This window comes from Hipposideros armiger, unplaced genomic scaffold, assembly GCF_001890085.2.
Source record: "Hipposideros armiger isolate ML-2016 unplaced genomic scaffold, ASM189008v1 scaffold_675, whole genome shotgun sequence".
Classification (NCBI taxonomy): Eukaryota; Metazoa; Chordata; class Mammalia; order Chiroptera; family Hipposideridae; genus Hipposideros; species Hipposideros armiger.
Window position 1 is genome coordinate 959,246 of NW_017732025.1, and position 14,659 is coordinate 973,904.

The 14,659-nt window shown below is 36.0% G+C and overlaps 1 protein-coding gene across 1 annotated transcript in view; it reads right to left on the reverse strand.

The window, feature by feature from the left end:
* Positions 1–14,659, reverse strand: part of COL24A1 (collagen type XXIV alpha 1 chain) — a 121,299-nt gene that overhangs the window by 59,924 nt on the left and 46,716 nt on the right. Inside the window, exons 15-19 of the mRNA XM_019626407.1 lie at positions 14,489–14,542; positions 8,068–8,121; positions 7,902–7,955; positions 2,108–2,161; positions 674–781 (exon numbers count right to left, since the gene is read on the reverse strand). Of these exons, the coding sequence (XP_019481952.1) occupies positions 674–781; positions 2,108–2,161; positions 7,902–7,955; positions 8,068–8,121; positions 14,489–14,542 (324 nt within the window). The remainder of the gene's footprint in view (positions 1–673; positions 782–2,107; positions 2,162–7,901; positions 7,956–8,067; positions 8,122–14,488; positions 14,543–14,659) is intronic.

Below are 14,659 nucleotides of genomic sequence, written 5' to 3' on the forward strand. Positions count from 1 at the left end.
GAGCTCTCTATTTGCTGGGTTACAGTGGATTGGCTGAATCCTTTTATTGAAAGTCTCAACTCCTGCCACATAGCTCCCTCACATAGCAATAAATACTTTCTCTATAACGTGATAATTGTTCCTTTCTCTTTGTCTCTCAGGCCCAGGGGTTATAACGGCTCCCCACTGTTGCAAGTCTTTGCCTCCCTCAGCATCTCTTCTTGGTTTCCCTAAGCCTTGCTCACATCTTTGTAAGGTTACCCTCCTCAATCGCCCATTGAAGTGTGTCATTTGTCTTTAGTTAGACTCTGATACAATAACTGAATTACTGCCAAGGCTTAAATGTTAAGAGTGGCTTAAGACATTTGATAAGCTCAAAACATAGCCAGGGTCTGTAGCACATAATATTTTGCTTCTTTATGGTCCTTATTTACAAGCTCTTATATGTGTAAAAATGGCATAAATTATCAAAAGTATGTGTTGTTAGATATAAAATATCCAAGAGAATACGCTCATTGACACTCCCCAGAAATCATAAACACAATTTCAATATAGCTATTAAAGAAATGATTGGCTTAATCCGAGCCAATGTCAAAGCTAAGAAAGATAGCCAGAATATCTACGCATATCGTATGGTCTAGCAAGGAGACATTTATGAATGAAGAATAAAAAGCAAAGAGATAAGTCTACTTACAGGAAGTCCCTGTTTTCCTGGTAGGCCAACTTTTCCAGGGTTTCCGGGAATGCCATCTGTTCCACTGAATCCCTGCATGCCTTTTGGCCCAGGTAGGCCTGGAAGTCCCTTGATAATTCAAAATTACTTAGATTATAGAGAGCTGCTGTACAGATGATTAAATGACAAATACCTTTATATTTATGGGGAGAAATGTTTACATTTTTAATACTCTGTCCCAGGATAAATTTTCCTGTTTCCTCGATTCTTTAATGGTTTACTACTTAGATTCAACAGATCAGGCAGGTAACTAACTTGTCTTTTAAAAGTTCCTTAAATAAGGGGCCGGCTGAGTGGCTCCATTGGTTAAGAGCTCGCTCAAGAGTGCAAGCTCTGAGCAACAGGGTCACCGGTTTGATTTACGGCCCAAGCTGAGCTGCCTCTGAGCTGCCAACAGGTGGCAGGATGGCTCAGCTAAAAAAAAAAAAAGTTCCCTAAACAAAAATGACAAGCTAATCAGCAATTTACTGTGTGACCTTTTCAGCTTTAGTGTAATTCTCTGGTTGTCTCATTGTGCCCATTCTTTATTCAGCTATAGAGAAAAGATCAGCTCTATGCACCCATCAGCTGAGGATATAGGCTGACATTCACCATCTACAAAACCTCATATTGTATTATTTTTCTGAAGAAACAAAATCATGGCTCTTTTTTTTGCCACTTTGAATAAGATCATTATATGACTAACTAAAGGTCTAAACATTTTGTTTCCATCTTGGGTAACTGGATTTTATCTGTAGGAATCTCTCATACGAATGTATGATAATTTATGTTCATACTTTTCTCTACTTTTTGTGAACCAACACAGGCCACCCAAAGCAGACATCAGCCCCTGGCTAAGCGGAGATCAGCAGGAAGTTTTTGCTAATAAGCAAGTAAGTCAACACATATTTACCTGGCCAGAGGAGGAAACTGATGGCTAAGGTAAAATTAATTTTTGTTCTATGATGAAAGGGTTAAAAAACTTTTCTTATAAGACTTTCTATTCTATTTACAAAGAAAATGGGAGGTCGAGTCTTTCAATTAAAATACAGCTCATGTCTTTTTATTCATGCCTGAAGATCTCTGACCTTTGTCACCAATCATTTAGTCATGATTCCAAGTTCCCTGTTTTCAGTGGTTCACCATCAGAGAGAGTAGCGTGAGTCTACAGACAGGGCTCCATAACACTGAAAAATATCATCCTTCAATTTCAGAGACTTACATATAAACATTAAGCTTGGTTTTGAGCTAATGGTCATATTTTGTTTCCGCTGTGTTCCAGCATGGGCTTAAATTTTTTTGAGGACAATCTGATTTATCTAACACTTGTCATAATTGGCCCCAATCTTTTCTGCTTGCTACAGTTGCCAATTCTATTAAGAAAAGCAAGAAAGATGCACAGGGTTTGTTACTTACAGGAATTCCAGGTTTCCCAGAAGGACCAGAAGCTCCTTTTTTCCCCTTAGGACCCTAAAAATGTAAATCAGAGTTGTCAATTGATTGCAATAAATTTAATTAAACTGAAGGCATAGGAAAGAACCCTGAGACCTGGATGCTACAGCAAGTACTCCCACTATTTGCATCTCACTGAGGTTGATATGGAACTTTCCCGAGAGTCATTTTCTTCAAATAAAACAGAGAATTTGATCAGATAATCTATGAATTTCCATTTAGCTCCAAATTCTATGATTTAAGGATTTAAATCAGAGTTCTAAGAGGAAACTGAATAGATTATAATGTCCCTACTTTCAGGCAGGGCCGTTCTCTCCTATTGAAAGTGGCTAAGTGCTTAATTAATTCAGTACACATTTATTGAATATTATGTATCAGAGAGTTTGTTATGTGCTGGGAATGCAAAGTCAAAGTTCTTAATCATGAGGCACTTACAGTGCAGTGACAGACATGACCCAACAAGCCTAAAATGTGCTGTCTGGATGCATACAGAAGAACATTTCCCACGGAACTGTTTGTTTTTCCATGTGTGAGATGTTTTAAATCATAATTGATTCAACAGTGACTGGTCTGCCAGGATAGTTAGGAATTTTACCTTTGCATGTCATACCATTATTCTGATGATATCCTAAAATTATTTTAAAATAGAAAATGTGGAAAAAGGTGACCTAGTTCACAAATTAAAAAAAAAAAGCAAAAAAAAAAGCATATTGTCATTACCAGACACATTTCTCAGGAGTCATAAAAAATTCTCACAAACAGGATAAATTCCACCAAAATGGGATATAAAGCTATTCAAATCTGAAGATAAATTGTGCTAAAGATTCAATTTGACAACAACAAAATGATTTCATAAGATATTACATCTTCTGAAAATAAGCTTAGACATTTTAAGAGGAAATAATATATCTAGTCACAGAGAAATAGGGCTTTTTATATAAGAGATAAAAATTCAATTTTGTTAGAATTTGATAATGGAGAACTATATGAAACAAAGGCTCTACTCCTGACTTTGCAAACTATTTTACTTGTCTTAAAATGTCACTAATGTAGTCTTTCTAAGAGTAAAAAAAAACAGAAAATGGGATAGATAACATAGATACAATTGGTTTAATTGAAGTATATAAAATTTCTGGAACATATTATCCCTATAATAATACATATCTTTCAAAAAAAAGTAAAATAAGACTTTTAAATATTGAGAACAATTCTGATTTCAGTTATCTTAAATAGCACTAATTAAACAGTATATGAGTCATGATAATATTCAAATATGTTAACAGTGTGGTTTTTTTCTTCACAGTATTTTTTTTATGCAAAGTGGTAATATCTATTCTAGATTCCTGATTTTCAAAATAGACTTTTCCTTAGCTTATACATTTCAAAACAGTCCTCTGAAAGTCATAGTGAGGAACAGTTTAAGAATATAATAGTTTGAGAAGGATATATTTTTTAAATACAAAAGATTTTTAAATATTAGAAGTCTATCTTTGATTATCAAAAACCAAAGTTATAAAGGATTCAATTCATAAGATCTATGCCATAAAGAACAGATTTCAAAGAATTATATTAATGTAAGAAAGAAATTTTCCTACCTAAGAGGATATAAAAATCTTCAACTTGGTGAAAGGTAAAGAGAAAAGCAGAAGAGTAGCATGACTGTTAAATACTGCCAGGTATCTCTGAGAAGAGCCCTTTATTCTGCACTCAAGTCTGGGGTGGGTAGAAACAATACTACTCTCGGATAAGCTTGTGGATTTGGACACGGGGATGATGGCTAGAGAGACTAATGTCCTTAGTGAGGAGTACACATAAACTGCATTGAGTGTCAGCAACAGACTAGAAATTTCTGTGTGAGAAGTCTATGTCAATGACTTGAGAAAGTCTGGGTCCCGCCAGCACTTAGCATGGTGTGGGGCAGCAGAATGTTATTTCCATGTGGCCAAGAACAGAAGCTTATGGCCCTGAGAGACCTAGGTATCTAAGGAGACTTTACACCTGAGATGAGAAAATAGCTGTACATGCCAACACGGATCAAAGAACTGCCAGGAGGGCCAAGGTAGATGCCAAGGCAGATGGGAGGGAATGATGGCAACTGGGGGCCAAAAAGGTGCTATAAATTTCAGTGGATGCTAGTGTGAATACATGATGACTGAAGACTAAACTCAACTCCCAATTGCCTTCCCTGCCATTGCCACCCAGAATGTAACTGCAAACTTGACAAGAGAGGGGATGGGGAAAACTCTAAATCAAATGCAGGATATTTGAGTGGAGGGGTCAAAGACTCTCAATTGACGATGTCCACCAATTAGGTTTCCATCACCAGGCAGGATGGGCATTCAGGACAGATGTAGGGTTCCATTATAAAGAACAGAAGCAAAGGTATTCTTTTAGTATACCTAAATTTACAGCTTAAGGTTCAGGTATGCTACACATGTATGTGAGTGTTTTAGTCCAAACATTCAAATAACAAAATAAAAATAGATTCATATATCATCACAATTAATTACATTTGGGTTGACTATTATTTATGTTGGGGATTATTTCAGTAGAGTTAAACATTGTGCACTAAAATCTACATCATGATGACTAGAATGTAATTCAGACTTGGGTGGAAAACAGGAAGCAGCTCCCATAGCGATTCTCAACCTGTGGGTCGCGACCCCTTTGGGAGTCAAACAACCCTTTCACAGGGGTCGCCTAAGACCATCGGAAAACAAAAAGATATTTACATTATGATTCATAACAGCAAAATTACAGTTATAGAGTAGCAACAAAAATAATTTTATGGTTGGGGGTCACCACAACATGAGGAACTGTATTAAGGGGTTGTAGCATTAGGAAGGTTGAGAAACGCTGCAATAGAATAACACTAAAGGAAAAGTATGACTATGACAATTATTTTTAAGGTGTATTTTGCTACTTGTAAGAGAACAACTGTGACAAAATCTACCCATTGAACACACACAAAGTGTTTAACAAATAACAAAACTATAGTCTCTGCTGTTTCTGTATGTTTAATTCAGGAATGATTTCCTTATAATTATTGTCACCATAACTAAAGGAAGTAAACCATCTAGGAAAAAATAACAGTCTTACAATAAAGGACTTAAATACATAAAGATCAACAAAGTGTAGAACATTGGTACTTTTTAAAATCTGTGCATTTAAAAAAAGTTTCAATATTGAAATTGCTGGAGAGTCTTATAACTAAATTAAGAGCCAAACATTACTAAACATTAATCCTACACCAAGGTGGTCTATTCAGTTAGAAATTACAGATTGGGCCAAAGACAAAGAAAATACGTTGTCATATAAGGTGTTAGCAGATGATTGAGTTGGTATCATAAAAGGAAAAAAAAAGTCACTGCAACCAATCGCCAGAATTCAAATATAATAAAACTACAAGTATTCTATGCTACTTTCAGACTTAACTTACTCATATTATTTTATTTAAATATAGGTACCTCATAAATCAACAGACTTTTCTGTTCTTGTAATAGGAAAGGCAAATGAATTTTATATATAGTCTTTGGAGTGCATGAAAAATGGTGCTTTCTCTTTTTGCCTGGCTAGTTTTGGAAAAAGAATGGCCCATTTGAAATCAAATCCATTTAAAACAGCTTTCTGTTCATTGTACCAGCTCATAGACTACTGGAGAGGGTAGTCTGATTCTTTGATTAACAAACATTTTCAAATTTGCCACTACAGTCCAAACACTTGTTTTTTTAAATGTAGCTAAAGGGTGGTTATTTCAATATTTTGCTAGTTCTAACTTTGCTAGAGAGGGTAGCTTTAAAATGCAAACATAGGTTTAGAGAGTTAGGCAGAACTATACCCTTTCTCTCTCTTCTAAACCAAGAAATGTCAATTCCCTAAAATCTGGAATTTTGTTTTAGGAAGAAAATAAGATTTTGGCTTGGGTCTAAGTCTTTGAAAACCATTATAAGACAGTTCACTACATCTGTGTTACATAAGTCTTTAAAAAAATGTAGTGGTTTTGCAGTTGGTTTTGACTTGCTCTAATTTTTTTCTTTATAGTTGCCCACATTCTCATGTCTGAGGGCCCAATGAATGAATCAGTTGGTTAAGTAAAACTAATCAGATTTCAAAGGAATAGAGGCTTTTGTATAATAATGAGAGTCAGGAAATAAAAAAGCTTCTAGTGTTAGTTCTGTTGCTAACTAGATCTGTGATCTTAGGCAACTCATAATCTCTCTGGACCTTAAATTTCTTCATCTGAAAAATGAGCGGGCTGTCCACATGATTTTAAAGGGCTATTTCCAAATCTAAAAAACATTTAAAGCTTTGCAAAAACAAGATGATAGCAATTGGACAGGATCCATCTGGCCAATGAAGGGGTCCCTAAGTGAGTAATACTTAGTCAATGATTATCCTTGTAGCAATTATTACTATTTTAAATTCTAAGAGGCTTTTTAATATAACCTTTTTAATCTAATCCAGGGGATTAGACAGAGTTTAAACCATGGCTCCTCAGCACCTTTTCACCTTTGCTCACCAGGGTAAGCTGACAATGTAGCCTGGAGAGTCAGTTGTCTAGTAAGAATATTTGATTTTTATTGGCATAATTTTAACTAATAAACATCAAAAAATTTCTTCTTCCTGAGATATGTCAAAAAGAAGAGAGAAAACATTGGGAATATAAAAGTACTAATTGTAAAAGATTGGAAATTTTAGAGTTAACGTTGGGAAAACATTTGTATCTTTGGGCACTTACTGCAAATATAAGCCATATACATGGAAGCAGTAGCAGTGTTCTAGTTTCATAGCTTTTTCCACTACTTTCTTGACTTGGATATTAAAAATTCTAAGTGAATGAGACAACTGCCATTTTTATCTTTTTAAAACTTGTATTCAATGGGATGCTTTTATTTATTATTTTTTAGCTCTTATTTATTAAAAAACCTGACAGGGAGTTACTAGGTAGATGCCAAGATTATTCATAAGGCTTCCAGGTGGGTGAACACCTATGTAATATCAGATTCAACCCAATTTTATTACTTCCACAAATGGGAAACACAAGTATGGGTGAAGACTGCTTAACAAATTAGGAAAAAGATGGTCTCAAACTCATCACTTTTTATCTATTCTCACCTAATTTATTAGTAAAATACAGTATATTTTCTGAAGAATTGAAAATCAGAATGCCATGAAAAGCAGGGTAGCAATGAACTGATGGTACAAGTTACATAGCCAGTTGTTACATAAAGTTGAGGCGACATCTCTCAATACACAGGGAAACAGATGACTAAATTCAATCAGCCAGTAGATTTTTAGTTTGTTTCATAACAAATAATAGATTTGTCTTATGGAAAAAAGAAAATTTAAACCAATCACGAGTCTGTGTCACACAAACTATGTCTTCCCCTACCTTATTACAACAACTAAATAGGTGTGACTGATGTGTTTTCACTCTGCAATGCTGACTTTAAGGCTTGTTGGTATTTCTGCTTGAAACCCCAAGGAGAGACCATTAGTTTGGGACAACCTTAGGCAGTTTTCACAAAGCCAGAGTAGGCTGCTGCTCAAGGGCAATTTGGATGACAGTCAAATCACATAAAATAATCGATAACCATGTTTCAACAAAAGCACTGACAAATACCGTGTTTAGAAGCCTACAGTGATCCTTGCTCTGAAAGGATGAATGATCATTTAAATTACAATGAATAGCAACTCCTTGTGTCCCTTCTTTCTCAAGTCAATACATTTCAAGTTGCCTTAAACAATTTCTACTTACTTCAGATCCTCTCTCTCCTTTTAGTCCTTGTTCGCCCTGGTCACCTGGCTCACCCTTTAGTGGGAACCAAAACAGAAGTCATGTATGAAGCAGAGACCAAATATATGATATTCTAACATTAATTTCTTTAAATGCCAGAATTACAAAGGATGCTTTTAAAACATACTGGGGGCCCTTGTTGTCCAATGGCGCCTCTTGGTCCTGGCATACCCACATGACCCTAGGAATAGAACAGATTATATTATTAGAGTAAATAGAGACATATGACTTAGAAAATAGTATAGTATCACTTAAAATGGTAGAAAAATGTTTTAAAATTTAAATATGATAGAGATTATGATTCTCTCTTGGAAATAATATAGAACATAGTAGCCACTGGACAATATGGTGACTAAGAAAGAGTGTAGAGTTTTGTTTTGTTTTGCTTTTCTATGTAGATTAATGGAATGAGTTGAACAGTGGCCTGCCAAAAGATATCTGTGTCCTCATCCCCAGAATTTGTGAATGTGATCTTATTTGGAGAAAGGGTCTTTGCAGATATCATTAAGTTAAGGATCTTAAAAGGAGATTAACCATGTGGGCCTAAATCCACTGACAAGTGTTCTTGTAAGAGACACAGAGAGAGGCAGACAGACACAAACAACAAAGGAGAGGGCCATGTGAAAACAGACATAGAGACTGGAGTGATACCACACAAAAATCATTGTCGGCCACAAGAAACTGGGGAAAGGAAGTAAGGGTTCTATCCTAGAGCCTAGGGAGGGAGCATGGCTCTGCTGACATCTTGATTTCTGATTACTGGTCCCTAGAACTGTGAGAAAATAAATTTATGTTGTTTTAAGCCACTCAGTTTGTGGTAAGTTGTTATGGCAGGCTCAAGAAACCAACATACACTAGTAAATAACCTAAGTGTGGACAGAAAAGGAGACACAGGTTAAGCCTGACAAGCTCAGCAGACTGAAAATAACCATGGAGGATGACGTGAACATAAAATTCCTAATTAAGGTGGGCTATGGCAGGAAGTCACATCTAGCCTGTAGCTTCCTTAACAAAGGTCAATCTTTACCTTAAGTGAGCCTGTCTATTGTCTTTTTGCATCTAGGATAACATGCCCTTGGAATGTCAGTAATCCCTTCTCCCCTCTCCTGCCACCAGAGCAGGAAACTACAGAATCCCTCATTATTATTCTTGTCCCCTGATTACCATCTCTATGTGCTATAAAAAGTGAACTATTGACTATCCTGTACCCACCTATGTAAAAGAAGTATCTGTCTCTCCAATTTACTCTTTTCCAATTCCAGAGACTTTCCCACTTCGCTTTCTACCACCCCCTTAATCTACCACCAGTGGATTTCATGTAACCCTCCTCCTTTGATTCTATGTATAAAATAAGCTGCAAACTGCCATTTTGCAGAACATTTCCTCAGTCCGCTGAAATTTTGCTTCCCGGCAATTGTCGGCAGTTTGGCTCAAATAAACTCTTATAAGCTTTCTCTTAGGCTAGATGTTTATTTGTACAAAAGGAATAAAAGGTTTGAGAACAAATTTCCCTTTTCAACCTATGGTCTCCATTTTTACAGACTAAGTTCATGGACGTTTGGATAGATTTACTGGGTTGAAGACTTGGAGTCATTACTACATATAATGCCAAGACATATCAAGTGACTCTAACATTCAGCAATCTGTCATCATCCTAGTTCTCCTAAGGAGGAATGCTGACCTACCACATTTCCCTTTTCAAATGTGTAAACAGAAACTGACAATAACCCAGGGCCATGTCAGGTGAGGGTTATGCATGAAGAATTCTGCATGTAATGTCTCTTATCCCCTTCCCTATTGTCCTCTTCACTTCAGATCCCTTTATTCATACTCTCTGTTTATTAGAGAAAAAATGTCATAGGGAAGACAGTTATCAGGATCGTCTGCTTTTCTGGGCTAGGGAAGAAGGGATTACACACATAGGCTAACAATATTTATTCGTACAGAAAGATCAGTTGAAGCCTTCTTGTTTGCATTCTGTGAGGCAAATGTTTATGGTTTTAAAACTGAGCTTCCTGATAAAGGAAATGAATGCTATTTAAGGGAGTAAACAGTGGCAAGAGAGAAAGGCTAGTTTGGAAAGATTTCTATAGCACATGGACATAACTATTAGCACACGTGATCCTTACCAGCAAACACGAGCAGAATCAGCAAATAAAAGAATCAGGTCAATTAACAGGGAGCTTGGTATAAGTAAATCCAACTATTGTAGGTCACTTATTAAACAGAACTCAGGAGAGAAGTGATTGGTGAAAGCTGGACTTACAAAGTGAAGTGAGAACCAGCATATGAGCAAAGTACAAAACTCAAAACTAAGATGGCCAATTTATGGCTTTGCCACCACTCTTGTCTGTAGTTTTACAGAGACCTTTTGAGAATGATCATAGAATAGCCAACTGTGTCTCTTGGCTTTGTAAACTCTAGATACAAATCTCACCAAAAACAAACTTGCTTTGTAGGAGTTTTGTTATAATTTTTTTGATCCTTTCTATCCCAATAAATATTGGTAAAGACCATTTAAAAAAAATCTGTAGTGGTAAACATTAAATATGTTGTAGTAAATATTATTATAAAGTTATGTAGGCAAGATTATGGGAAGTGACTCATTTTGCCTGGATGATATCAGTGGTGGGATCAATTGGATGGCTGAGGGGAGCTTGGACAGGACTTTATAAGGGAAGTGATAATAAGCTGAATCTTGAAGGCTGAGTGTCCCAGGCAGCAAAGCAAAAGCAAGACATTCTGTCAGAGGGAATAGCATGGGTGAATAAATGGAAATTCATCTGACAGGACATGTTAAGTGGAGAAGGGATTTAAGAGGGCTATGACTGTGAATAGGGAGTCTAGTTAGAAAATTATTGAAACAATTCATACAAAAATGATGAAAGCCTAAACTAAAGTACAGCAAAGTGGCTAGATTCCAGAGATATTTAAAAGATCAAAAGAAGTGGCCGATTGAATTTGGAAGATGATAGGATAGAGAGAGGAAAGAACAAGGGAGAGGAAGGAGAAGAGAAAGGAGAGAGGGAGAGAGAATTCATTTACTGCTTTGGCCATCTTGATGTCTGGGGGTATCATTCACTGACTTGAAGACATAAAAAGAGGAGGATCAAATTTGGGCAGGATGATGATACAGTAAAACTTGCATTGCGAGTAACTTGGTTTGCGAGTGTTCCGCAAGACAAGCAAACATTTCTAATACATTTTAACTTGGTAAACGAGCGATGTCTTGCAATATGAGTAGTTTGTTTCCAGAACGAATTATGCTCGCAAACCAAAGTATTACTGTACTATGGTTTGGGGCATACTGAGTGTGAGGTAACTGTAATGATGTCCAATAGCTATTGGATATATATGTCTAATACTAAGGAGTGAAGGCCAAATGAAGATATAGTTATTGTTACTTTATTGTGTGCAAAAAATTCTATGGCCTTGGCCAAACCAAGTAAAAAGGTGCTTGAGGTAGAATATAATTTATTCAATGTATTTCTAGGGCTTTGTCTAACACATGTTTAGACTGACTTAATCTTGGATGTCTGCATGTTTCCACTCATACCTTTAAAAAGTAAATGTTGCCAGTATAATATGCTTATTCCTTCCATGTCCCTTGACTGTCTCAAGCCTCAAATGAATTTATCTTGACCTATGTGATGTATAGATTCCTGGATGACAGCTTTAGTGTACCGTATTTGTTTATATACTGATTAAATGTTCTTATTCTCTATGTCTTCAATATGTGATATCTATGGAGGCAGGGACTGTGTCTGGGGTGTCCAGTGGCACCCAGCTTTATTCCTGGCCTATAGCAGACACTTATATATGCTGAATGACCAGAGATTTTATTATATGTAACACATAAAATACATCATGTATAATGATGCCTAATAAGTAATTATTGATGATAATGAGCAAGACACTTGACTATGATAATTTTCAGTTTCTTCAAGAGGGAAAAAGAACAAGGAATGGTGAGAAGGATTTAAAAAACATATTTTCAATTATTCACAGCCAAGTGGAAGCAGAATTGGCATTATCCACTCCAATTTTTTTTTCTCCCCAGCATGACAGTCATGAGTTTACAACAATTATAAGACTACATGTGAATGCAAAGCGTTTTCAAAAAGCTTGGTGATTTCTCAGCCATACAAAGGAATGAAGTACTGATACATTCTACAACATGGATAAAATTTGAAAACATTACGTTAAGTGAAAGAAGCCAGACACAAAAGTCTATATAATATGATTCCATTTATATGAAATATCCAGAATAGATAAATCAGCAGAGACAGAAAGCTGAGTAGTGGTTGTCAGAGCTGGGAGAAATAGAGAGTGACTGCTTAATGGGTATGGGGCTTCCTTTTTGGGGTGATGAAAATGTTCTGGAACTGGGTAGTGTGTGATGGCTGCACAATATTGTAAATGTACTACATGTCTCAGAATTGTACACTTTAAAATGGTTAAAGTGGTAAATTTATGTTATATGTATTTTAGCACAATAAAAGGAAGCTTGGTGATAATGCTAACCATGAGTTTACTAGAAGGAAATGATAGGATATACAGTATCCATATACTGTAGAAAAGCAAGCATTTAAAAATACAACCTGAGGCTACAATAGAATGATCTAACTCTAAATAAAGCATAATTTCTCTATGTGAATTAAATTCGTGCTTGGAAATTCTGGCAGGAAACAAGTGTAGATATTCATGACTTTGATATTTCCAAGCAATGAAATTAATGTGGTTATCTGGCACAAGATGGGTGTTTGGAATAGAACCATCAACAAACGGTAAAATGACCCCAAAAGCCTAAGGACCCAAGATAGAATAAGACAGAAAGAAGGATGGGGAATCAAACTTTGACGAAGAACTTCTGAAGAATGTATGACAATCCAGAATAATGGGGAAGTGTGTTTCTTCTGCTAGCCGGGTGAAGAGACTCTTTTCTTCTTTCAATAGAATAGCTGTTAACTGTTTGCCAGTAAATATGCTGATTTAGCTACCTAATGCTTTGTAGTTGTTAGAGATCAAAAGAAGATATTGCAAGGAGCTGATTTTCCTGAGAATGTGTAGAGAAGTCATGCACAAGAAAGCTAAGTAAGTTTAAGAAGCTTTTCAAATTGTGCAGGAAGCAGTGGGTTGGCTTCTCAACCCAAAGTAAAGCTATTTTCAAGTAAATCCACTGGATTCCTTGGATTAGGAAACACTTGTAGATACAAATGTTATGTAAACTGGAAACAGAACATGGTCATCACAACAATTTCACAAACATTTACAATTACCTGGAACATTTGCTTCAAAGAGAGTTTTAAAAAAGTAAAAGTTCATCTTTTAGATTTCAGGCTTGAGAAAATCAGTTGACTAATGATAGTTATCCACCTGCTAGCTATCCATTGAATCTGGTCATCTAAGTCTTCATTTCAGACATGACCACAGAACTTTCACAGGAAAGAGGGGCATGTTGGATGAAATGGCCCATCAATTCATTATTGAAAATGAAATTATGTTTATGTACATATCTTATACTGTTATGTACATATCTTATACTGTATAGTCAAAGTTGGGGAGCTAAATTATCTGCACGTAAGAAATAATTAGCAAAATAATTAGCAACAGCAGATGATAGAATATTTGTGTTGAATAACTTCTATAAACAATAAATATAGAATTACAGAAGAGGGAAAGAGCGATGTTAGTCAGAGCGGGCAAGGGGAAAATGGAGTTTGAACTAAGTTATAAAAGATAGAATTTATGTAACTAAAGATTATATAGTATTGTGAGCAGGCAGAGAATGTTGCGAGCAAAGAAATAAGACAAGTATAAGGAGAGAGTTAGCAGATTTTGTTTAGCAACTGACATTATAAACAGAAAGGGGAAAGGCATAAGGCAGGAATACAGAACATCGTCAACACAACTATGCTAATAAAAAATGACACTGAATGAATTCTACACCATCTAATTCTGGCTGAGGAAGTTCTCGTAAAATCCTTCTAAGAATGGAAGACGGTAAGAACTGACATAAAGCTTGAAAACATAGTGACATTCATCCATCCGTCTGAAAATTCTTTATTGAATTCCTGTTATATACCAGGAACTTTGTGTTCTAAAAATTGAGGATGCATGGATGAAAAAGACAGGCAAGAGTCTTATTACCATGGATCTTACATTCTGGTGGGGGAAGAGAGACAATAAACAACAACAAAATACAAATGTGTAAAAAAAGTGGTAAGATTACAGATGCAGTAAATGTCTTGAAGGAAATTGAGTAATATGATATAAAGTGATGGGTAAAAAGGGTAGTTACAGAAAGCCTGTCAGAAAGTATCATTTCAGCTGAGATCTGAGGATGAGAAAAAAGCGGCAATGGGAGGAGACACAGATGATTCTAGAAAGGAGGAACAGAAAGTACAAAGAGCTAGACTGCTTCCAGGATCAAAAACAGAAGATATTACTAATTATCTCAGTGATGCTTATTTTCATTTGAAACTGAGCAGAACCACAGAGAACCCTACTTGAACTTAGAAGCAAGGTGTAAAATTTGTAGCAATTACCTTATATCCCTCTGCTCCAGGCTCTCCTCTCTCTCCTTGTTCCCCCACTGTACCCTAAAGAGACCACATGTAAAAACAATCAATTTCACAGCTGGATCTAATTGTTTGTAAATGCGGATGATACAGGTAGGGTGGATTTTTTTCCCCTAAAAATATGAAGCCAAATGCATA